General features: G+C 30.1%; 1 protein-coding gene across 1 annotated transcript in view; it reads left to right on the forward strand.

The window, feature by feature from the left end:
• Positions 1–26,740, forward strand: part of LOC113388438 (mediator of RNA polymerase II transcription subunit 12-like) — a 44,766-nt gene extending 18,026 nt beyond the window's left edge. The window contains exons 13-26 of the mRNA XM_026625815.1: positions 2,187–2,371; positions 2,443–2,641; positions 3,124–3,195; positions 5,289–5,531; positions 8,949–9,135; positions 13,115–13,398; positions 16,585–16,750; positions 18,254–18,454; positions 20,917–21,144; positions 24,000–24,101; positions 24,179–24,276; positions 24,337–24,423; positions 24,504–24,608; positions 26,517–26,740. Of these exons, the coding sequence (XP_026481600.1) occupies positions 2,187–2,371; positions 2,443–2,641; positions 3,124–3,195; positions 5,289–5,531; positions 8,949–9,135; positions 13,115–13,398; positions 16,585–16,750; positions 18,254–18,454; positions 20,917–21,144; positions 24,000–24,101; positions 24,179–24,276; positions 24,337–24,423; positions 24,504–24,608; positions 26,517–26,732 (2,373 nt within the window). The 3' untranslated portion in view covers positions 26,733–26,740. The remainder of the gene's footprint in view (positions 1–2,186; positions 2,372–2,442; positions 2,642–3,123; positions 3,196–5,288; positions 5,532–8,948; positions 9,136–13,114; positions 13,399–16,584; positions 16,751–18,253; positions 18,455–20,916; positions 21,145–23,999; positions 24,102–24,178; positions 24,277–24,336; positions 24,424–24,503; positions 24,609–26,516) is intronic.
• The last annotated feature ends 364 nt before the right edge of the window (positions 26,741–27,104 follow it).

Consider the following 27,104-nt stretch of genomic DNA (forward strand, 5'->3'; position numbering starts at 1 on the left):
ATAAATGCAATTTTTTGTCCACGTTTTCGGGCGCAAGGACCAACCGATTTGAATGGTTCAAAAGGAATTCGATTCATATTGATAGGGAGATGTGCTGATTAGTTTTTGGCAAAGGCAGGTCCAGCCTTTACGGAGATACGGAGCAAAGAGCGCAGAAAATAGAAATCGATCGATCATAGAAATGGATCTGTGTGTGTTTTTTTCTTTTTTTGTATAGCGAGATAAATGCCTCGATGCATCCCAGACTAGGTCTTTTGTCTGGGTATGTCGGACTCAATACCTCCCGGGTATAATACTTCGTGGGGGGAGGATCTAGAATGTTATCATTCTTACGCTGATTTTGTACTTATCTTTTATATTTGATGTGTGTGTGTATATATGTATGTATAAATACAATTTTTTGTCCACGTTTTCGGGCGCAAGGATCAAACGATTCAAATGGTTCAAAAAGCATTCGATCCCTATTGATAGGGAGATGTTCGGTTTAGTTTTTGGCAAAGGCAGGTCCAGCCGTTACGGAAATACGGAGCAACGAATGCAGAAAATAGAAATCGAGTTTTTGAGAGAACGGAGCATTCGATTTGAATGATTCTTAAAACATTTTGCTTATATTGACGAAATGAAGAATCGATTAATTTTTTGGAAAGGCAGGTCTAGCGGTTTTGGAGATATAGAGGAAAAAGTAAAAAAAAAGCCATTTTGCGGTCAAAAATGATCATTAGACATATGTTTATTAAATTATCAGATATTTTAAAAATAAGTACTAATTTTGCTACTATTTTTTTGGGTTCCGTATTAACATTTTTAATTGTATAAATACAATTTTTTGTCCACGTTTTCGGGCGCAAGGATCAAACGATTCAAATGGTTCAAAAAGCATTCGATCCCTATTGATAGGGAGATGTTCGGTTTAGTTTTTGGCAAAGGCAGGTCCAGCCGTTACGGAAATACAGAGCAACGAATGCAGAAAATAGAAATCGAGTTTTTGAGAGAACGGAGCATCCGATATAAATGATTCAAATAACATTTTATTAGTATTGAGTGATTCAAAAAACATTTTGTATATATGGACGAAATGAAGAATCGATTAATTTTTTGGAAAGACGGTTTTGGAGATATAAAGGAAAAAGTAAAAAAAAATGCCATTTTGCGGTCAAAAATGATCATTAGACATATGTTTATTAAATTATCATATATTTTAAAAATAAGTGCTAGTTTTGTTGCTATTTTTTTTGGGTTCCGTATCAACATTTTTTAATTTTTATAGTTTACTTGTACGGTTTCAACAAATAACAAAATTTTAGAAAAATATACAAAGTTTTATACTTTATATATTACAATTTACAATTTATTTTTAAAATGGATATGTAATTCATATGCGTTATTCTAAACGTAAGATACGTGGTTATTGTGATCGTAGGAAATTTATCCTCAGATGGATTCATTCGGCATCTCTTGTTAATGTAAACATTCTTAAGCGTTTTGTGCGATAAGACCGTCACTGTATAATAGGTTGTCAAATATCTTCCTTCCGCCTTTTTGTATTATAAACCAAGAGCAAAAAAGCGGAAGGGAGATATTTGACAACCTAATATTTTATGAACGATAAAATATATAATAATTATAATTATCTATTTAAAAATATTTACAATTGTTATTAATCATTGATCAATATTTATTGTTACTGATTTTTTTCCCTCGAATATTTAATTGTGGTACGGGAAGTTCCAGCAATTTGAATTAAGGCACGATGCCATACACCACTAGTTCTATTTATATATTAGGCTTGTTATATATAAGATATAAATGGGTGTAAACTTATATACCGGCATGTATATAAACCAAAATTATCTGGTATGTAAATTTTTTTCGCGACTCAATTCGAAATTATTACGATGACTCCGAAATATCCTTCAAGTGAACTATATAATATAAATTTAAATCCTTAACTATAATATAAATTTAAACACCTGATTCTGGCTTACAACTGACTAATGTTATGGCAAGGCCATGTTACGCTCCAACTTCCATACATAATGCTACTGAATCATACTGAATACTGTCAAAATGTCATATATTTGCTGTGCATTCAGGCGTATTACACATAAACTGCAACGTCACTCGTATGTTATGAAGCTGAGTCAGAAAGCTGACATTATAATTTTAAAATTTAAATTAATTTTTAGGAGCGCATGGGAAATTTAGATGATACAGCATCCAGAGAAATGATGTTGGATGCTTTGATTTTACGATTCAGTCTTGTCGGAGGATTGTTCGACACCATACAAAAGAATTCGACATCGACAACCGATTGGGCACTACTACTTGTCCAACTAATCTGCTCGTCTGTGATCGATTTGAATAACAACTCGTAAGTTTTAGAAACAATTTTATAAAAAATTCTCATTGACAAACAATTACATTTAACATTTTTTTCCACAGAGAGTTATTTACTACAGTTATTGACATGCTGGCGACACTCATACATTCTACATTGGTCTCTGACAATTATTCAGATAGGGACGAAAAGAAGTTTTACCAAAACTTGATGAAAAAATTGAAGAAAGAAGTCGGTGATCGAAATAATCCATCGATTCAGCACGTCAGACAGTTGTTGCAATTACCTAAATTAACCTGCGAGGTAAAAATATATTTTTAATTTAATTTCAAATTGTGTCGGAGAACAAATGCGCTTAACTCTGTATTAGTGTTATCCGCATATCACAGATGGCGCTAGTGTGCTTCAAATTTTAAAACACAGTCTCTAGATATAATACACGTACTTTAAACATTCAAGTACCGATTTTACATATTAAAACATATCTTGTTTGAATGAAAAAAATGTTATATATTTTTACAACATATTAGTGATTTTGTTGAAAATCATATTTTATACGCGTATATCTTGTTCTCATTTCATTTAGTCAAATTAATCAAGTCCATATTGTCTATATTATATATTTATATAAATCTTATCCTAGAATTGAACTTAAGGGTGAATTTACGCACTACGGTGGTTGGTGGCGACATCTATGAATAAAATTGATTGATTTCAAAGCGGTCGCGTTTGCCATCTATTCTTGTTTATTTATTTATGATATACACCTAGTTTTTTTATTATAGGTGATTGCTTGTGAGCCTGTCGGAGTGCTGTTGGACACCAAGGGAAACAAAATTAGTTTTGATAAAAAACAGGTAAGGTGATAAATTTTTTATTGGTCTTATGTGTTTTACTCCGTTTTAGTTCATTCCGCACTCAACAGAAGGTCTGCTGTGCCCAAAATGATTACTCTTCTAGAAGAACTGGTTCTCTTACTATAATATACATACAAACTTCAAACGCTTAATATATTTTCATTATGCTGAAATTATATTTTATATGCATATATTTTGTTTTCTAAATTAATCAGAGGTTTATCTTTTCTGTATCATTTATTTGTATAAATCTTATCCAGTAAGTGTAATTTTTTTTACTGTTTAAACGACATATATGTTGTTTTCATAGGCCTATAATATTTTTCAACTTTTCACAGGCCTATAACATTTTACTAATCTTTTTGTTATTGAATTTTCATAAATTGTGATTTTTTACAAACATATTTTTAACTAGTAATTTTGGATTTTATTATTTTTTCTCAAGCCTATAATATTTTACTAAATTTTTTATTATTAAATTTTCAAAATTTGTGAACTTTTGTGAATACAATTATTAACTAGCGCACTGTTTAATTTCAAATATTTTATTTGATTTCATAGGCCTGTAATATTTTACAATTTTTCTTAAGCCTATAATATTTTAAAACTTTTCACAGGCCTATAATATTTTACTATGTTTTTTATCATCGAATTTTTATAATTTGTGATTTTTACAAACACATTTATTAACTAGTGCGTAGCCTAATTTTGAATTTTATTACTTTTTCTTATGCCTATAATATTTTACAACTTTTTACAGGCCTATAATATTTTACTATTTTTTGTTATTGAATTTTTATAAATTATGATTTTTTTACGAAAAAAATTATTAACTAGTGCGCAGCCTAATTTTGAATTTTATTATTTTTCCTTAGGCCTATAATATTTTACAGTTTTATATTGACATTTTAAAATCTGTAATTTTTTGTGAAAACATTAGTTAACTACTAGCGCGCAGACATATCTTATTATTTTCTTAGTCCTATAATATTTTACAGCTTTTCCTAGGCCTATAATATTTAACTAATTGTAAGCTTTTTGTCATGGAGTTTTCATAATTTGTGAATTTTTGTAAACACAATTATTAACTAGTGCGCAGCCCAATTTTGTACTATTTTGTTGTTTTTTATAGATATTGAGTATTTCACAACTTTCCTTAGGCCTATAATATTCTACTAAGTTTTTATTACAGATTTTTCAAAATCTGCGAATTTTTGTAAACACAATTATTAACTAGTACGCAGCCCAATTTTGTTACATTTTGTTGTTTTTTTAATAGAATTTTGGTATAACTTTCCTTAGGACTATAATATTTTACTACGTTTTTTATTATTGTAATTTTAAAATCTGTAATCTTTTGCGAAAACATTTATTTAGCTCGCAGCTCAATTTTGTAATATTTTGTTGTTTTCTTTATAGATATCTAGTATTTTACAGCTTTCCTTAGGCCTATAATATGTGATGAGGTTTATTTTCAACCTCAAATCTAGAATTGAATTTTCAAAATTCATTCAGGATTTCTTTGTGAAAACGTTACATAACTACTAGCATGCAGACATATTTTTATATATTTTATTTTATTTCATAGGCCTATAATATTTTACAAATTTTTATAGGCCTATAGTATTTTACAAATTTTCATAGGCCTATATTTTTCAAAAATTCATAGGCCTATATTTTACAAATTTTTATAGGCCTATAATATTTTACAATTTTCCTTAGAACATCAAATCTGTTAATAATAGATTCTCTAGATTTATTTAGAACTATTTTGGGAAAATATTATTATTTTCATATGCCTTTAATATTTTAGGAGGTTTTTTGTTTTTCTATTTTTTGCAATAAATATTTGAAAATGTATGAGGTTCACCTGTTCTATATTATATATTTATATACATAAATTTTATCTAGTATCAAACCGAGTGGTAAATTTACGTGCTACAGTTAGTGGCGCACTCTATGGAGTGGAAAAACAACTAAAATTGAAGTAAATGCGACGTGTTTGCGATCTATTTATACTTAATATATATATATATATATATATATATATATATATATATATATATATATATATTATTATTATTTATTCCCAGGGTCTGAGGTTATCTGATAAACAGCGAATAAGTGCCTGGGACTTGCTCGAAGGGCACAAAAATCCTGCACCCTTATCATGGGCCTGGTTTGGGGCTGTGAAAATGGAAAGAAAACCATTGAGGTACGAAGAAGCTCATAGGTTATTGAAATATCATACTCATGGTCTGCAGAAGCCTCCTTCACATTATTTGGATCCTTTGCCATTGCCTCCGGAGGATCTGGAACCTGTACCTGAGAAAACTGTGAGTAATATCAAATTTTTGTTGTAATTTTTTTATTTATGATCAAAATAAGCAAATGCAATGTTATTCTCAAAATTTTGATTCACTTGTCGCTGATTTATAAAATAAATGGAATTGTACCCATGTTTTGTCCATGAGAATCTTTAGTTGGAGTGCGGGCTATCTTAAAGTTAATATTAAGAGCTAAAACTTTTAGAGATTTTTTTTTTATTAATTTGGAAGCGTTTGAGCCCTTGGGAGCAAGGAAATTCGACAATGTCCATATTAAGGACCACCGTAATATATACATACGCACACATCAAAAGGACGGTCGGTTTTTTTTTCGTGAAAAGTGATCTAAAAGAGCAGGTTTTTTATTGGGGATTTTAAAAGTTTAATTGATGTAATATGTGTTTCTGATAACATTTTCTTTTTATTATTATTTATTTTTGTTTAAAATTAACAATAAATATTATAATACCGATGACCGCTTTGATGATTTTTGGACTACCTTTTTGCTCTATGTATAAACTATTGTGTTATAATATGATAAATAATACGAAATTTTTATTTAACAACTTTTAAATTTTAATAATATCTATTTATCTAAAAATAATATAACAAATTTGTAAACAAATAAGAAAATTCAACAATATATAATTATTTAGAGCAAATGTACGTGTAAAAACTCTAAAAGTTAAAAACAAAATAGATGGATTCTTAAATGTTCATAATTTATTAATGTGTTCTGCGAGCATAGTTTTGAATTTGTTTGGAATTTTATAAATCTTGTTGAATATTTTTGGATTTTTTTTGTTTTGCACAAAACGTTTTATTACATTTGATAAACCAAATTTTTAATGCATTTGATGTTGAAATAAATTCTAGTTCCAGTAAAAATTTTATTAATAATTGTCTTAATGCAATTAATGTTAATTAAATATGAATTATGAATGACAACTTGTATAACAATTTAAATAGTTTTTGAGATGAAGTCTCTTTTTCCCTCTACTTTCAAATATTGCTGTCAAACAATGCTTAACTTTACTGGTTTTTGACACATCGGTGGTGAACATTTTCAACCCCGGACCTTCATATATTACTATCTATTTTTCGATAAATTCTGGAAAATTATAACTGGGAAAATGTTATTCGACAAAATGTCCCTTTGATCGATACCAAATTTTGGTTCTGAATTTAAATAAAATAAATAAAAAATAATATAACCTAGAAAATGTTTTATAAATACCAATGAGTATATAATTATACAAATGAGATCTTTCAGAGCACCGTGTTTGAGAAAAATATGCCAAAAAGTGCATTTTTATATTAACATTTCAGAAAAAATTGATATTTTGGGTAACACTTGCATCCCTATTGCATGATTTTACTGAATTGCAAATTTATAGCTGTTTTTGTAAGAAACATATAAAATATTATATTTTTATAATTTGGTACACATATTAAGAAATAACATACAAACATTTTGTAACTTTAGCATAGCGTTTTATATTGTTAAATATTTTTCAAAATACTCATCAAACCGTGGACTTGCAACTATTGCAAGAGTTCATTTGTTTACAAAATTGCACATTTATAGCTTGTTTTTATTAGAAATATATGTGATTTTATATTTTTATAATTGAGTACATATATTAGGTAATAACATACTAAAATTTCATAGCTCTAGAATAATATTTTATATTTTTAAAACATTTTTCAAAAGTACTTCTCATATCATATCCAACCGCCGATTCGCAACTAATAAAAATAGAGTATGCAAGTGTGCATTGCAATTTTTTAGTTTCTTCTGTTAAAAACATATTTGATTTCATATTTTTAAAATTCAGTACACATATTAAGAAATAACATACTATAATTTCATAACTGTATTACAACGCTTTATATTTTTAAAATATATTTTTAACCCGTCAATTTGTTTACGTCAGAACGTTTACTAACGTTTTTGTATATAAATAAAACTACAAACAAAACTACTTACTACAATTTAATCATTAAATAATATTCACATAAAACATACTATTAAAAGTAATTGAACATCATGGGTCAAAAACATTTGACATTTGACGTATTAGCCACTGTCCAATGTTTTATTTAAATTACGCTTCTACAAAAATGTTCAAATTAAAAATGTAAAGTTTCTGCGCGGATTTGAAATAATTTCTCACCTTTTGAACTTTCTCTGGATTGGCACGAATTTTTCAAGACTAAGACTGGCCAAATCGGTTTAGCCGTTTTCGAATTTAGCGGATCATTTGATCGAGAGCTCCATTTTTATATATGAGATAAATATTATATCTGAAAAATAACTTCACATACATTTTGACGAATTAATGAGGCAATTCTGCCGTAACAGAGCTCATAAAATAGAGTTGTCATGGCAAACGCTTGTTCTTGGTAGTGAAAATTATGAAAATGTCTATGTTAAAGTTAATATTAAGAGTTAAAACTTTCAGATAGTATTTTTTTTATTAATTTGGAAGCAAGAAAATTCGAAAACATCCATATTAAGGACCACCCTAATCGACAAACATAATGTTCTTTTTGTTACGTAGTTATAGAATTTATTAAAACTCTCCTTCGATAATTCAGGATGTTGGGTTATAATTTAACCCTTGTAGCTGTGGACTGTATTAAACACTGATTTGTTTTGTATATTATGTATTTGTTGCAGTTCTAATTACAATCACTGATTTGTCACTAAGTTATAATGAAAGAAGATATATTTATTTTTATTTGGTTATTTACATGTTGTTAAGCGGACTTTACTTATTTGAAGTGAACAACTAGTTCAATTAAAACACTCTATGCTACCAGGGCTAGCAACCATTTTGCATAAAGCTTTATGCCCTGAAGTTTGTCACCTTCATGGCCAATATAATAAAACGAAAAGTCGTCCGAACACATAAATTATCAGATCTACAATTTTTTTGTAACATTTTCGATTTGACCGGCATAATCCATATTAAGGACCAACCTATTGCCCATGGGACATTTCCGATAAATGTAAAATTGGGTTTATAATGAAACTCTTGTTGATTTATTTGTTTCACTAATTTATTTACTTATGATTTAGTTATACATAATTTAGCTTATTTTGTTTTAAATTTAACTGGTTTCGCGAGTTACGCGGGTACTTTATTATGTCCTTTCTTATTGACGCTTAAACTTGTACTGAAAATAATACCTAATATTTTTTTGAGTAAATGTGTTTTATTGCCATGTATGAAGCGAACAGCTTTGTGCTTGTGCGTTGTTGCATTTTTTGTACATTGCGCCTAAATTTTATTTCCACAATTCTCTCTCTATTATCAAACAAATCTTATCATTTCCCTTACACATTTTATCCCCGGACAATTCATCTATTCCCCAAATTAACAAAAGACTTGTCTTTGTGTTTCCTGCAACCTGCGCCAGTCTCGGCCTGCCGACTGCTGCGGAGACATGAAATCAGATACGCCTTCGTCCTCATCGATCGACCAATCGCCTCATCCTGCACACATGATGATGCCTGGAGGACATATGCCTGTAGGAGCGATGCCTGGTGGACCTATTAATGCTGGGCCTATGCCTGGGATGATGATGCCAGGGAATCCTATGATGGGTAAGATAATAGTAATAATATACACCTAAGTCTGTTTTTACACGGTAGATTGGTTCCAGAAGAAGCCGTGTAAAAAAAAAAAACGTGTAAAAAAAGACATTGATCTTATAAAAAAATGGGTGATTTGTTCCTAATCTCTAAAACCTATTAAAATTAGTGAAAAACAAGAATTTTTAAGAACAAGAATTCATGTTTATTTTAATAATAATTCCCCTAAATTAGTGCTATTCACATTTGCTTTGACCAGTAAAAATTGTTTGTACGCGCTAAAGGGGAATTCACTTAAATCTTTAAGCCAGTGTTCGCAAACTATCGATACTATCGATGGTTTCAGACTTTTTACTTTCATAAATACTTTTTTTGTAATATGAACATACTTCGCAAAAATTAAATTTGACAAAAAAAATTTAAGTACATAAAATTTCAAATCGTGCTAAATGGAATAAAATCTTGTAAAAAAATTAAAAATATTCAATTTTCAAACCGTGTTATATCAAAACCGTGTACAAAAAGACCGTGTAAAAACAGACTTAGGTGTATTTAGATCTTGTAAAAGTACCGGTATTTTTATTATCTTAAACAAAATTGAATATTACTAGAACAAATTAAAAAAGAGTGCGCGTAAGGTTCACACGCGATTGAAGTAAAACTTTTTTGCTACTGTACAAGATGGCATTTAAGTAAGAATAAATATATCGTATAACAATTTTGAATAGTGTTTATAAGTAATATGGTAACACTCGTGATGCTTTGACACATTTATTAGTGTCAACTAGCGAATGCAATACCGATGGAAAATTTCAATACCGGTATTTCGGTAATTTTTCATTTTAAAACCGGAATACCAGTAAATTACCGGCATTTTTATTATCTTAAACGAACGTAAAGAAAATTGAAAGTTACTAGTACAAATATAAAAAAAATGTATATACAACTACAGCTATATTCAACTAAACAATAAAATAAAACAATAAGTTTATTTTTTTAAAAAATAATTTAGCAAAAGTATATGAAATTTAATTAATTCATAATCACTATCGAGTATATTGAGTACTTTTCACCAAAAACAAACTTAAGAGTAAGAAAGGCCAAAAACTCATAAAAGATTACATTACATTATTATAATAAACTGTATTGTCTGTATCCGATGTGTTAAATTAGCATAATCTCCAATATTTTAAAAAAATATTTTTTCTACACTAATTTAAGATCGGATACTTTGTCGAGATAAATAATAAGATACTATAGTTGTTGAGTATTGTTATTTAAAACAATGTGATGCTTCTATAGTATTTTCAAACTTCGAAACGTTTTCGAAAAATAATATTTTATAATTGTAATAAGAAGCAAAAATATTCAGTAATTATCATAATTATTATGTATAAAGTTAGAAAAAATAAAGATTACGCAGGAATTCTGTATGATATAAAATATTTTGGCGCAAAAACCACTTAAAAAAACGTTACATTTTTACAAAAGATGAAACAAACATCATTATCTATCAGTCCAATTCTATTTATTGTAACACGATAAATAAAATTGGAAAGCAATGGAAATCAATGGAAAGCAATAAATATTCAGTTTAATGACGAGTTGAGATAATATTCGACATTTGTTTATCCTATAGAATCATTTGAAGATGTAGCTGTTTATGCGATTATGAAATTTAAAGATAAATTTGTTCCGAGAAATTCAAACTTTAGGGTATTATGTATCAAATAGCGTTTATGTAAAATACCGAAAATACCGGTGTTTTTTAATAAATACCGGTAAAAATACCTCCGAAAAATCGGGCGGTTTACCGGTAATTCGGTAAACCGGTATACCGGTATTTGCATTCCCTAGTGTCAACCATTATACACATTTATATGATGATAAATTATAAATTATATATTTATGATAGCATTAAAAATATGTACTATATTTAAAAACAATAATGTAATTAAAGTCATAGTTCTAATATGACATGATCGGTTTGTCATTGTAATTAGCATTTACGACTTAAACATTCATTAGAGAAATGAATTAATTGCTGATTAATAAATTCTATAATATTCATTCACACAGTGGATTATGTTAAACAACGCCTAAACAAATATTGTTTTCACAATTTCACTCATCATGTAATAATTGTGTTTGAAGAACTTCATGTAATTAAAATTAACATACATTCATTGACTGCTTGTATTTTTTTTTTACTTTTTCGCTGGCGATACAGTCTCATTCTTTGAATAGCTGTAATATTTGTCTTGTCTAGAAAATATTTTCCATTTCAGTAACTTCAAAGATTTATAAAAACTACGAATAAGATAGAAATAATTTCCAATCAATAAACTTACGTTTAGTACACGGCACAAATGTCTAATTTGTTTTATTATTTTCAAGGAACAGGGTATAAATATTCTTCTGATTCAGGCATTTTTCATTAAATCAAGATTTGTACTACGATGTAACTTTGAAATGTTTATTTATCTATGTCGATTTCCATGTTGATATCGGTACGCACGATCTCTATTTACATACAGGACGACTAATCACGATTGACCCTTATAGAAATGATATCATTGAAAGCGAATGACGAATCATTGGCACCCGACTCGCCCGTAACGCTTTTTTCGTTGTATTTGCATAGATTTACTCCCTAGTGCGCCTAAAGAAGTTTTTCTTCAAAAATTTTTTTTAGATTGATCAATTTTTTTATCAGAATTACGGGCTTTTGTTCGATTTAAACCTATGATGTTATATTATTTCTTATATTTTTCATGTATGTTTTTATGGCTTTTGAGCATAGTATAAAATTCTGTTCAATTTACTTCATATTTGAAAAAAAGTATGTAATTGCAAGGATTCAATTTAAACCTATATTTTTTAGAAAATCTGAATCCGGGACAAATTTTGCTTTCAGAAAAAACCGGGACTTACTTACTCTTACTTAATTACAAAGAAACGGCTCGGCCGATCGTCGTACAAAACTGAGAAACGATAGTCCTTATCAAAATACATCGAATGGCTTTTAAATTTTTGAAATCGGCTCAGGCGCCGATCAAAGGTCTAATTTTGATAAACGCCAAAAAACAATACTAATATTTGCAAACTTGACGATTCTTTAAAATTAAACGACTTGTCGTAGGGTCGTAATATTTTAGTATGATCTATAAGACTATGGTATCTATCGTCAAAATAAAATTCATGAAAATTGTCGAAAATTTTTTTTTTAACACTTTATTGCAAGAAAACGACCCGACCGATCTCTACCAAAAACTAATCAGCACGATTCCCAACCAATATCTTTCGAATGGTTTTTGAATTTTCAAAATCGGTTCAGAATTGCGGACTAAAACGTGGACGAAAAATTTTTCACTTTTCTGCGATTTATAAAGAAACGGCTTGGCCGATCGTCGCACAAAACTGACAAACAATAGTTCTCGTCGAGATACATCGAATGGCTTTTAAATTTTTGAAATCGACCCAGCCGTTTTTGAGAAAACGGCGATTTACGGCGAAAAATATGTTCACACACATACACACACACATTCTTTTAGTCCAAATTTGGTCTCATTCGATTCAGAATGGCTTGAAACGTCGAGAAAACATAAAATTAGCCAATCGGATTTTTTGATGAAAACATAAACTTCTCCTTCGGGAAGTTAAAGATTTTTATCGTCTAAGTGGTTTACTTACACATGCCTTAAGGCAACATGCCACTTACATCTAGTTGTGTTGAATTTGATGATATAATTCCGAGAATTACTTTAATCAATTGTATATTATTGCAAAGGATTTAAAAAAAACAATTGATACTAATCAAATTTTCAAACAAAATTCGAAAAATTTCAATCGAAAAAGCAAAATCGTTCGGAGCCATTTTTTACAATCTAAATTTTTGTTACAATTTTACAATCTGTTATGTAACCGTACTTTAACAACCCTTTTTTTTCAAATGATTTCTTTCCCTAAATTTCCTGTATCCATTACCCAGGTAACCCTAACATGATGATGATGGGCGTCGGAGGCGGCGTCGGCGTCGGCGGCATGGTTGGAGGAGTCGTCGGAGGCGTAGGGCCAGGAATCGTCCCCGGCCCTGTGGCGCCGGCCGTGGGCAGGGGCCGAGGCAAAGGCACCCGAAGGCCCCGAAAAAACAAGGCCAATCAGCAGAATCAGCAGCAACAGGTCGGTGTGCAGGGCGGCCAGGCTGTCGGAGGACATATGGCTGGCGGCGGAGTTGGACAGCCGCAGCCTAATGCTAACATGATGCAGATGCAGGTAATAATAGACACTGAAATTAGGGTTTATACAAAAACCTTATGACATTTCAGAAAACCGGTTTTCGAATTTTGATTTTACCAGAAAACCGGTTTTAACCGGTTTTCGAATTTTATATAGAAATTAAATTTTTGCTCGAATAACACGCACACACACACATCCATTTTTTCTGAGGTATGCCAAAATGTTCAGAAACCTTCAAAACGACGAGAAATGTAAAAAATTTCAATTTCGATTTTCGGCCCATTACAATAACTTACCCTACGGGAAGTTAATTAGGTACATGTGCTTGACTTGGCGACCTGTGGGTAGGAGTGTCGGTGGCAATTGTAAACTAGTGGTGTATGGCATCGTCCCTTAAGGCAAATTGCTGGAACTTTCCGTACCGTTATGAAATATTCGAGAAATTTTAAACGTTTTCAAACATATATTATTACAAATACTGTGTAACTTTCATTATTTTTGCTATCTTATTGTTAAATCTGAGTGAGCAAATCAAATGCAAATCATAAATCAATTATTACATTAACAATCGTCATGTCATTTCGAATTCAATTTCAAAAAAATAGTTGCGTCAAATTTACACAAAATTGAAAAAGTGCTCCCGCATAGTCACAGTCTAAACGCATTTGCAAATAATTCCGTGCGACATTTTCACTTATACTGTGCTTATCTTGGCGGCATTTTAACATTTTTCAATAGTTTTTTCACAAAATAGGAAAAGTGCTCAAGAGTCTAAACGCACTTGCGAACAAACACATTAGTATCAGGGTGTCACTTAGAATGTGATTTGTATAGGTAATTTTTTGATATTTTGAACCCGAAAATTACATTTTCATAATTTACATGAAATTGAAAAAACGATCCCGTATAGTCACAGTCTAAACGCACTTGCTAATATATTTGTACCAGGTTGTCACTTAGACTGTGCTTAGTCTGGGTGTTTTTTTTAAATTTTGAACTCAAAATTACTGTTCAATGATTTATTTATATTCAATTATATTCAAAACAAAAATTTTTGGAAATGAAAAAAAAATGAAATTTATAATAACTAGTGGTGCATGGCATTGTGCCTTAAGGCAAATTGCTGGAACTTTCTGTACCGTAACGAAATATTCGAGAAATTTTAACGTTTTCAAATATATTATTACAAATACTGTAACTTTCATTATTTTTCTTCTTTTATTAACTCTACTGACAGGCTAAATGTAAAAAACACGAAAGAGAACTCTACTGACGTGCAAACAAAACAAAATTCAACTAAGTAGGTAAATAAAAACAATATAGTGTCCACCAAACTGAAATGACTAAAAAAATGAACTGTACTGATTAGGGTTAATACAAAAACCGACATTTCGGAAAACCGGTTTTCGAATTTTAATTTTACCAGAAAACCGGTTTTAACCAGATTTCGAATTTTATATAGAAAATCAATTTTTGCTCGAATATTCTGTAATTTATCTGCAAATTTAGTGTGATTTAGAGCAGTATTTGACTGAATTTATTTATTGTGCAATTTTATGGATAGTAAACAAAATTATTTTAATTTTAATTAGTAGAACTAAAATATGATAGTTTATCTTGATTAAATAACTTTGAAAATAATTATTCGTTATTCATGCATTATTTTCACATATAAGAATGAAAATATTTTTATGTTAGTGAAAGGAAAGTTTTTGAATATATAAAAATAATACATTTTTAAATAAAAAACATTGCTTAGTTTAAAAACAATACAAAAATATTAACTAGTGGGGTGGGTGGCATCGTGCCTTAAGGCAAATTGCTGGAACTTCCCGTACCGTAACGAAATGTTCGAAGAATACTGAATGTTTTCAAATAGATTATTATAAATATTGTAACATTGTCTAATATTTATAAGAATTATATGAACTGAATTGCAGAGTTGAAATTATTTGTTTAAAGTATATTAGAACTATAGTCAGAATTAAAAATAAAATCTGAATTATTTTCGATATACAAAAAATTAAAAAAAAAAAAAAAAAATTGTACAATTTTTTTTTTTCCAAAATCATTACTTTGTTAACACAAGCAGAAAGTTTTTAGATCATTCAAATCGGACGCTTAGTTCTCTCAAAAACTGCCATTTTTTGCACATTTAGCTCTGTATCTTCGAAATGGCTGGACCTGCCTTTACCAAAAACTAATCACCTCTTCTCCCAATCATTAAAAATTGAATGTTTTTTAGATCATTCAAATCCGATACTCCGTTCTCTCAAAAACTCGATTTGTATTTTCTGCACTCTTTGCTCCGTATCTCCGTAACGGCTGGACCTGCCTTTGCCAAAAACTAATCGGCACATCTCCCTATCAATAGGAATCGAATGTTTTTTGAACCATTCAAATCGGTTGATCCGTGCGCCCGAAAACGTGGACGAAAAAATGAGGACATACAAAACATTTGCTCGTCAGTAGAGTCCCTTTTCTTATTTTTCTGAATTTGCTCGTCAGTGGAGCTTCTTTTTTTATTTTTAGTTTGGTCGTCAGTAGGGTCCCTTTTCTATTTTTTTCTGAATTTGCTCTTCAGTAGAGTCCTTTTTGAGTTTGCTCGTCAGAGTTTTTTTTTCTATTTTTCTTGAGTTTGCTAATCAGTAGTCCTTTTGCGCCTGATTTTTTCGAATTTGCTTGTCAGTAGAGTCCCTTTTGTCTTTTATTTTCAGTTTGCTTGTCAGTAGAGTCCCTTTTGTCTTTTATTTTCAGTTTGCTCATCAGTAGAGTCTTTTTTGTTTTTTATTTTTAATTTCTTATTTTCTTATTTTCTCTGAATTTGCTTTTCAGGACTCTACCTTTTGCTCTAAATTTTTCTGAGTTGCTCGTCAATAGAGTCCTTTTGCTCCAATTTTTCTTTCTGCTTGTCAGTAGAGTTCTTAATCTGCCAATGGGAGAAATCTAAGTCTTAAAATATTATAGGCCTGTGAAAAAGTGATTTTAGTGTTTATAAAAACACACACACACCCACACATCTATTTAGTTTCTGAGGTATGCCCTTTAAAAATGTTCAGAAACCTTCAAAACGTTGAGAAATGCAAAAATTTTTATTTTCGATTTTCGGCCCATTACTATAACTACCCTACGGGAAGTTAATTTTTGTTGGACACAGTAGCTAATTTTTGGCAAATATCAATTCTTATCAAGTTAATTTACACCTGTTTTTTTTTATTACAGAATGCCCAATTGCAACAAATGCAGTACGCACAAGCCCAGCAAGGAATGGCTGGGCAACAGCAGTCCCATCAAGGATTTGGCCAGCAGGGACAAACCGGCCAGCAGCAATGGAGTTATCCCCAAACACCCATGGGCCAACAGTATGGCTATGGACCAACACCTCAAGGTAATAATCAATTAGATAAATGGGGAAATTCTGGCTCATAACATATGGCAATGCTATGTTATGATTGTTTATTGGTAGTGTAAACTGTCAAAATGTTTGTTTATTTGCTGTGCGATCAGGCGTATTTTACATATAAACAAGCAAGGAAGAATGTTATGATCACAAAATCTTCAATTATACAGTTATCATAAGATTCTTTCTTGCATGTTAACGTTTTCATCAAAAAAGTTTATGTTTTCATCAAAAAATCCGAATTGCTAATTTTATGTTTTCTCGACGTTTCAAGCCATTCTGAATCGAATGATACCAAATTTGGAAAAAGTATGTGTGTGTGTGTGTGTGTGTGTGTGTGTGTGCGTGTATGTGAACAGATTTTTTGCCGTAAATCGACGTTTTCTCGAAAACGGCTGGACCGATTTCAAAAATTTAAAAGCCACTCGATGTATCTCGATGAGGACTATTGTTTGTCAATTTTGTGCGACGATCGGCCAAGCCGTTTCTTTATAAATCGCAAAAAAGTGAAAAAAAATTCGTCTACGTTTTAGCCCGCAATTCTAAACCGATTATGAAAATTCAATAACCGTTCGAAAGATATTTATTGGGAATCGTGCTGATTAGTTTTTGGTAAAGACGGCCGGGCCGTTTTCTTGTAATAAAGTTTTTAAAAAAAAAAATTTCTACGATTTTTATGATTATTTTTTTGACGGTAGATACCATAGTCTTCTATATCATACTAAAATATTACGGCCCTACGACAACAGGTTCAGCTTTAAAAATTTGTCAAAGTTTGCAAAAATTGGTATCGTTTTTTTGGCATTTGTCAAAATTATACCTTTGATCGACGTTTTCTCAAAAACGCCTGAGCCGATTTTAGAAATGTAAAAGCTATTTGATGTATTTCGGTGAGGACTATCGTTTGTCAGTTTTGTGTGACGATCTGTCAAGCCGTTTCTTTGCAATTTAAAAAAAAGTGTTAAACTTTTTGTCCACATTTAAGCTTATCCTACCGAACCGATTTTAAAAAATCAAAAACTGTTCGAAAGATATTAGTTGGGAATGGTACTGATTAATTTTAGATGAAAATCTACCGAGCCGTTTTCTTGTAATTAAATGTTGAAAAAAAATTTAAGCCTTTTTTCATGGAACTTCTTTTGGCGATATACATCATGGTCTTATAGAACTTACTGTAATATTGCGGCCTTACGACAAGTAGTTTAATTTTAAAAATTTGTCAAACTTTGCTAAAATTATTATCGTTTTTTTTTTAAAGTAGGATTGATGAAGTATATTATTTACACTTTTTTTTTTGATTAAGTCGATTATTTACACATATCAGGAAGTTCATGTAACTTGCCTCAAGGCTAAATACCAAACCAACTAGTTTATATATAAAATACGCCTGATCGCACAGCAAATAGATAAATTTTCCACAGTTTTAGGCAAAATTACCCCAAAAAAATTCATTGTATCACAAAGTCTTCAATTTCTTGATTTATTTATCAGTTAACCGATTTGAAAGACCCCAAGCCAGCAACTCAAAACAAGCCATAAGCAATATGTTAAGACAAAGGCATCCTATGAACCAGTTTATGCCGAGTGGTGCAGGTGCTGGCAGTCCTGCTGTTGGTGCTGGAGGTCCTGGTGGTCAATATCCAGCAGCTATGGGGCCAAGACAGCATATGATCCGACAGCAATTACGAGCAGGTAATAAATTAATATAGTTTAACAAAATTTGCCTAGAAAATTTGATAAAAGATATTTTTGAGGCTGACTTGATTCTGAACAAGTCCTAACTTACTAGATTTTAACCAGATTCTAAAAGGATTTTTGAATGAGTCTTACTTTAATCTTACTTCTAAAATTTAATTTAAATTAATTACAGAATGAAGTTTTTTTTTATTATTGCTAGAATGTAATTGGATTCTTATTTAAATCTCGTTCTTACTTAAATCTCATAATAAGAATGTCAGAATTTTAATAGATTCTTACCAGAATGGGTTCTTATCAGGGTCTCATTAGGTTCTTGCCAAATCTTATGGGATTAACTTTGTAATTTATAACAGATCCTAAATAAATTTTTGAATGAATCTAACTTCAATCCACTTAGATTATTATAGATAAATTACATGGTTAATTTGAGTATTTGCTACAAAGAGTTTAAATCTTACATATTTAGAAAAGAAAATCAATAAATATTAACATTGTAATATGTTCTGTATTAAAATATTACATTTTTAGTGCAATCTAATTAGTTTTTTGTGAAAATCGTTTTCTACTCGCCGAGACCTTTCAAACGATACCCCACAAGCGATACAAGATACATTCTATAATTTATTGAAGTAAAACTTCATTAAGCTTGTTTACTACAAATTCAATAAAAGTGTATGTTTTGTGAACAAATCACATAGTTAAATTCAGTAAAACAAAAGTTTTACACTTAAAAAAAATCAATCAATAAAATTTAATATTCTAATATTTTTAACAATAAAATATGATTATGTTTATAATGTTTTTAGTACAATGAAATAAGTTTTTCGTTAAAATCGTTTTCTACTCGTCGAGACCTTTTAAACGATACCCCACAAGCGATACAAGATATTATTAAAATTTTTGAAGTAAAACTTCTTTAAACTCGTTTAATACAAATTCATTAAAAATGCATAGTTTTTGTACAAAACTCATATTTACTTTACATATTTAATAAAAAGCAATCCAATTAAATATTCTAATATTTTCTGCAATAAAAAATGATAACATAATCATAATGTTTATAAACGTGATATAATGTTTTGATTACGATATGATATTTTTTTGTATAAATCGTATTCTACTCGTCGAGGCCTTTCAAACGATACCCAACATGCCTAAAAACACATATATTTTTTTTGAAGTAAAACTTCTTTAAGCTCGTTTACTACAAATTTATTAAAAGTGTATATTTTGTGAATAAATCACATAGTTAATTGCAGTATACGGATTCTATTCAAAAAGATATTTCAAACGATACCCAACATGCCTAAAAACACATATAAATTTTTTTGAAGTAAAACTTCTTTAAGCTCGTTTACTACAAATTTATTAAAAGTGTATATTTTGTGAATAAATCACGTAGTTAATTGCAGTATTTGGATTCTATTCAAAAAGACTTTTCATACGATACCCAACATGTCAAAAAACCATGATTTTGTTTTTTTGAAGTAAAACTTCTTTAAGCTCGTTTACTACAAATTTATTAAAAGTGTGTATTTTGTGAATAAATCACATAGTTAATTGCAGTATTCGGATTCTATTCAAAAAGACCTTTCAAATCATACTCAACATGCCAAAAAAACACAATTTAATTTGTTTGAAGTAAAACTTCTTTAAGCTCATTTACTACAAATGCATTAAAAGTGTATATTATAAAGACATTTTATTTGTTACATAAACCTTGAATATTTTATTTAAATAATAGAATATTATTGGAATCTTCATAAATATTTCTCATCTGGATCTTATTAGGTTCTTATTGAATTATCAGGAATTATTTGATTATTTGATTTATGGACCGATTTTGGCGCATAACAGACCAATGACAGAATTTTCTGGCAAGGCTATGTTATGAAGAACTTTTCATACTAAATATTGTCAAAAACCATGCGGTTGCTGTGCCAAGCCGAGTGTCAAGTTGTCAAATAGAAAATCTAACCTAGAAACCGCACAAATGCCAAAAAACGATGTTAGATAACAGGGTCTTTCTGACCCAGCTTCATAACATACGAGTGACGTTGCAGTTTATGTGTAAAACGCCTGAATGCACAGCAAATACGTGACATTTCGACAGTATTCAGTATGATTCAGTAGCATAATGTATGCAAGTTGGAGCTTAACATGGCCTTGCCATAATATTTTTGTTAGATTCTTGCCAGAACTGTATCACATCATTGTAACATTACTAGATTTTCATTAGATTCTAACTGTTTACATATTAGATTTCTATTGGAATATTAGGTTGTCAAATATCTCCCTTCCGCTTTTTTGCTCTTGGTTTATAATACAAAAAGGCGGAAGGGAGATATTTGACAACCTTATATTTATAGATTCTTAGCAGATTCTCATCAGTATCTTATATCATTTTATCAAAATGCCACTTACACCTAGTTTTTATGTAAATTTTCTCTCTCTAGGTATGACACCAAACACGATGGGTATGAATGCAAGTCAAGGCATGATGGCAGGAAACCAGGCCATAAACTCGGGTATGAGTGCGAATCAAATGCCTGGACAAAACATGGGCCAGATGGGTGTGCAAGGAATGGGAAATGCTGGTATGCAGGGCCAAATGATGGGCCAAAACGCAAATATAGGCCAAGGGCTCAATCCTGGCATGTCTAATCAAAATATAAATAATCAAGGTAAGAAGTGTAATTGATTGAAAATGATTGATTGAAAATTATTATTTAACTAGCTGACCACCCGGCAAACGTTGGTTTTGCTAAATACAGTATATTCTAAACAATTTCTAGAGAATCAAAAATATTAATACTTTTAGTGTATAAGGATTAAGTGTTTGAATGCTTGATACAATGAGGTATTATAAAAACAATAAACCCCATTTAGTTTGTCTATATTTTGTCAATATAATTAAACTGGAAGTTTTATACACTTTCTATAGAAAACATGGTGTAATCCAATTCAAGTCTTTAATAAAAATTTCATAAAAAGTATATATGTAAGGCAGGGCGAGGCACAAAGGTCCAATTTGACTTTGAGCAAATATTAATTATATTATAAAAACCGAACCAATTTTATCACAACAAATAACACATTTTAACCGAACAATTATCTGACTACGTTCAGTAAAACTGTCAGCTACTTCATTATTGTAGAAATGTGCTTTTTTGATGTCTTTCAAAAATTTGTCATAAGCGCAATACATGACGTGGATGCTATAGCATTCACGATTTAAATATGATAATGTGACTACGGAAACTTTTAAAGGGCGCCAACTTTTTCCTTTTTCCATAGTTGCGTAAAATAGAAGCGCAATATTTGTCGTGGATGCTATAGCATTCATCTAGATTCTAGTATATAACGATCAAAATACGATAATACGACTACTCAAACTTTTATTGGGAGCAAACGTGTTAAAATGCTAAAACACTTTTCAGTTGAAACTCCATCTTTTTTCATAGTCACTAATTTGACGTCGTTGCTATAGCATTCATCTAGTATATAACAATCAAAATCCAATAATTTGATTACTCAAACTTTTATTGGGCGCGAACGTGTTAACGTGCAAGATTACTCTTCAGTTAAAACTGAATTTTTTTTCATAGACTCTAACTTAACGTGGATGCTATAGCATTCATCTAGTATATAACGGTCAAAATACGATAATACGACTACTAAAACTTTTATTGGGCGCGAACGTGTTAACGTGCAACATTACTCTTCAGTTAAAACTGAATTTTTTTCATAGTCTCTAACTTAACGTGAATGCTATAGCATTCATCTAGTTTATAACGATCAAAATACAATAATTCGATTCCTCAAACTTTTATTGGGCGCGAACGTGTTAAAATGCAAGATTATTTTTCAGTTGAAACTGCATCATTTTCCATAGTCACTAATTTGACGTGGATGCTATCTAGTCAATAATTTGACGTAGATGCTATAGCATTCATCTAGTAAAACCATTAAAATATGATTTATGATTTAGAACTTTTTACCCATTAGACGGGGTAACTTGGAACAGCCAGGTGGCAAACAGGTTTAATGCCTTATTTTAATTTTAAATGTATTTTTCAAAATAATTACATTTTTAACTAATGAAAAAACTACCAACGGAAGAAAATACTTTTATTATAGATTTTTAAAGATTACCGTTTATCTCCCGATAGCAAAGACATAAGAATCAAGGTTATAGCTGGTTATACATCTTTTTACCTCTACTTTCAAATATTGTTGTTAAACAATGCATTCATGTATTACTATCTATTCTTCGATAAATTCTGAAAAATTATAACTGGGAAAATGTTATTCGACAAATTGTCCCTTTGATCGATACCAAATTTAGGTTCTGAATTTAAACAACATAAATAAAAAAATAATATAACCTAGAAAATGTTTTATAAATACCAATGAGTATATAATTATACAAATGAGATCTTTCAGAGCACCGTGTTTGAGAAAAATATGATTGCAAAAAGTGCATTTTCATATTAACATTTCAAAAAAGTTGATATTGTTGAGTTTCTCGTAACACTTGCGGCCCTACTACATGATTTTACTGAATTGCAAATTTACAGCTGTTTTTGTAAGAAACACGTGTGATTTTATATTTTTATAATTTAGTACACAAGAAATAACATACTAAAATTTTGTAACTCTAGTATAACGTTTTATATTTTTAAATATTTTTCAAAATACTCATGAAACCGTGGACTTGCAACTATTGCAAGAGTGCATTTGTATACAAAATTGCACATTTATAGCTTTTTTTGTTAGAAACATATGTGATTTTATATTTTTATAATTGAATACATACATTAGGTAATAACATACTAAAATTTCATAGCTCTAGTATAATATTTTATATTTTTAAAACATTTTTCAAAAGTACGTCTCATATCATATCCAACCGTCAATTCGCAACTAATAAAATAGAGTATGCAAGTGTGCATTGCCATTTTTTAGTTTCTTCTGTTAGAAACATATGTGATTTTATATTTTTATAATTCAGTACACATATTAAGAAATAACATAGTTCAATTTCATAACTTTATTACAACGCTTTATATTTTTAAAATATATTTTAAGCCGTCAATTTGTTTTCGTCGCAACGTTTACTACAGTTTTTGTATATAAATAAAACTACAAACAAAACTACTTACTACAATTTAATCATAATTAAATAATATTCACGTAAAACATCCTATTAAACATCATCCGTCAAAAACGTTTGACACTTGACGTATTAGCCACCGTCCATTGTTTTATTTAAATTACGCTTCTACAAAAATGTTCAAATTAAAAATGTAAAGTTTCTACGCGATTTTGAAATAATATCTCACCTTTCCGACAACCTACTGATTAGCACGATTTTTTAAAGACTAAGACTGGCCAAATCGGTTTAGCCGTTTTCGAGTTTTACCGAATCATTTGAACGAGAGCTCCATTTTTATATATATATATATATATATATATATATATATATATATATACATATATATAAATATATAAATAATCATTGTGTTGTTTTCTAAAGGTATGGGCAGTCAGGCCAGCAACCAGGTGATGGCCGGGCAAAATATTAGTGGGGCACAACAAGCAATGTTCCAGAATCAGCAATATGGAAATATGCCTCAAGGTTTGTTTCGAATTTACTTTGAGAAGTTATATTAGATTACAATACAAGTTTTGTACAATTTTGTTCGTTTGTTTTAGGTATGAACCAAAATTATCCTGGTTACACTGGACAACCTACTAACCAGCAGGCTATGATGGGCGGATTCCAAGGCCAGCAGCAGTTTACTAATCAACAGGTAATTTGACTTTGACCAAGTTTCTTAAAATTTATTTTGACTTATAAATATTTATTTTAGAATACTGCTATGATGAATCAGCAGCAACGCAATGCACATGCAGAATACATGGCGCAGAGGGTGAATAGGGGATCTTATATGCAGCAGGTGAATAGAATTACAAAATTTTACATACTGGTCGCATTTGTATTTGTAATTTATCTTTTGTCTGTTTTATTTTTTTGCAGCAGCAAGCACCAAATGTGACAATGAACACGATGGGTGGACCTGCACCTCCGTATCCTAGAGGCGGTCAACCTGGATCTCAAAATCAAGTACCACAATTTCCTCAGGTAATGAATAAAAAATTTCTATCTGTCTCGGAATTCGATATACACACCTGTAAGTCTGTAAATAACTGTATTCTGCACTCTGAAAGTTGTCTCAAAACCTACATATGTTGCATACAGAGTGTAACGATGCCATACACCACTAGTTAGATTTAAATTTAACCTACTATAACTAATTTAATTGTTTAATATAAACTTTACACAGTATAACTTACTCAAACAAAAGAATTAGTTTGATTGTGCAAAAACAATAACCAGAGACGTAGAAAAATCATCTACAATCTTATAAAATCCGTCGCAAAATTATAAATCTTACACCTTATATTACATCGATTGCTAGTCGAGCGCAAAATAAGTGCTCAAACATAAAAGGAACTGTGTGACGTCACATGTCTGAGCGAACGTTGCCGACGACAATCGTGGAATCTCTAAAACTGCAGTTCCTGACTATAGACAAATGTAGTCAATTCTTCACTCAATATCAGTAAAATATTTTTACATTTTAAATGTATTAAATTAAATATTTATTATATTTTAATTGTAATAAATTAAAACAGACCCAAGTACGTATTTGTGCTAATTTTACAACGTTTACACTAGAAGTATAACTTCAAATTATTACTATCGGATGAACCGAAGAGTGACATATTTTAAAGTACTTTTGCTATTTGGATTCTATGCAAAAAGACCTTTCAAATGATACCCCACATGATATACAAGATACAATCTAAAATTTTTGAAGTAAAACTTCTTTAAGCTCGTTTAATAAAAATGCGTAAAAAGTGTATATTTTGTGGACAAATCACATAGTTAATTTTAGTATTTGTTCCAAAATTTTTACACCTCACATATTTGAACAAAAATTATTAAATTTCAATATTCTAATATTTTTTGCCTTAAAGTATGATTATGTATATAATGTTTTTATTACAATATAATTATTTTTTGTGAAAATCGTTTTCTACTGGTCGAGACCTTTCAAACGATACCTCACATGATATAAAAGATACAATCTAAAATTTTTGAAGTAAAACTTCTTTAAGCTCGTTTAATAAAAATGAGTAAAAAGTGTATATTTTGTGGACAAATCACAGTTAATTTTAGTATTTGCTACAAAAGGTTTAAATCTTGCATATTTTTCAAAAAACAATAAATTCTAACATTCTAATATTTTTTGCAATATAATATGGTTATGTATATAATGTTTTTATTTGTATATAATGTATATAATTGTTTTTTTTTTGCGAAAATCATGTTCTACTCGTCGAGACCTTTCAAATGATACCCCACATGCTATGAAACAAACAAACTGAAATTTTTGAAGTAAAACTTCTTTAAGCTCGTTTACTAAAAATGCGTAAAAAGTGTACATTTTGTGGACCAAAACATCATAAAATGTGTGCAATTCATGGACAAATTACATAGTTAATTGCAGTATTCGGATTCTACTCAAAAAGACCTTTTAAACGATACCCAACATGCCAAAACATACGATTTAAATTTTTTGAAGTAAATCTTCTTTAAGCTCGTTCGCTAAAAATGCGTAAAAAGTGTACATTTTGTGGACAAATTGCATAGTTAATTTCAGAATTCGGATTCTATTCAAAAAGACCTTTCAAACGATACCCCACATGCTATAAAACTTACAATCTAAGATTTTGAAGTAAAACTTTTTTAAGCTCGTTTACCAAAAATTCATTAAAAGTGCATATTTTGTGGACAAATCACATAGTTTATTGCAATATTCGGATTCTATTCAAAAATATCTTTCAAACGATACCCAACATGCCAAAAACTCACAATTTAATTAATTTGAAGTAAAACTTCTTTAAGCTCGTTTACTAAAAATCTCTACTAACTTGTCTTAAGCCATACACACCACTTACAACTATTCTATTACCATCTTTCCAGCAAATGAATCCCCAGCAGAGCCAAAGGATGCGCCAGCAGATGTTAGCCCTGCAGCAGCAACAGCAGCAGCAGGCCCAGCAGCAAGTCCAGCAGCAGGCGATGACCAACACTCAGCAGCAGGGAAGTCCTGCACTTGTTGCACAGCTGCAAAGACAGCTGAATCAGCCGCAGCAGGCGATGATGAATCAGTATTCGCATCAGCCGCCTCCGTATTAAAGAAACCGGTAAAAAACAATTTGAAAAATTTGCATCTTGATTTCTTTTTTATTTGTCTTGATTTTGTTAAATTAAATTTTATAAATATAAATTTTATAAAAACACAATTTTAAATTGACGTGGGAAAATTAGATTTTTTTTAATCGGGGTAATACATAGGGATAACAGCTCAATGTTATGGCAAGGCCATTGTTACGCTTTAACTTTCATATATTATGCTACTGAATCATACTGTCAAAATGTCGTGTATTTGCTGTGCATTCAGGCAGTTTTACACTGCAACGTCATAAAAGTAACAATCTAAAATTTTGAAGTAAAACTTCTTTAGACTGTTCTGTTACATGTGTAAATTTTGTGGACAAATCACTTAGT

This window comes from Ctenocephalides felis, unplaced genomic scaffold (assembly GCF_003426905.1).
Source record: "Ctenocephalides felis isolate EL2017-DRISC unplaced genomic scaffold, ASM342690v1 CF-g0.4_SCAFFOLD_03572, whole genome shotgun sequence".
Taxonomy (NCBI): Eukaryota; Metazoa; Arthropoda; class Insecta; order Siphonaptera; family Pulicidae; genus Ctenocephalides; species Ctenocephalides felis.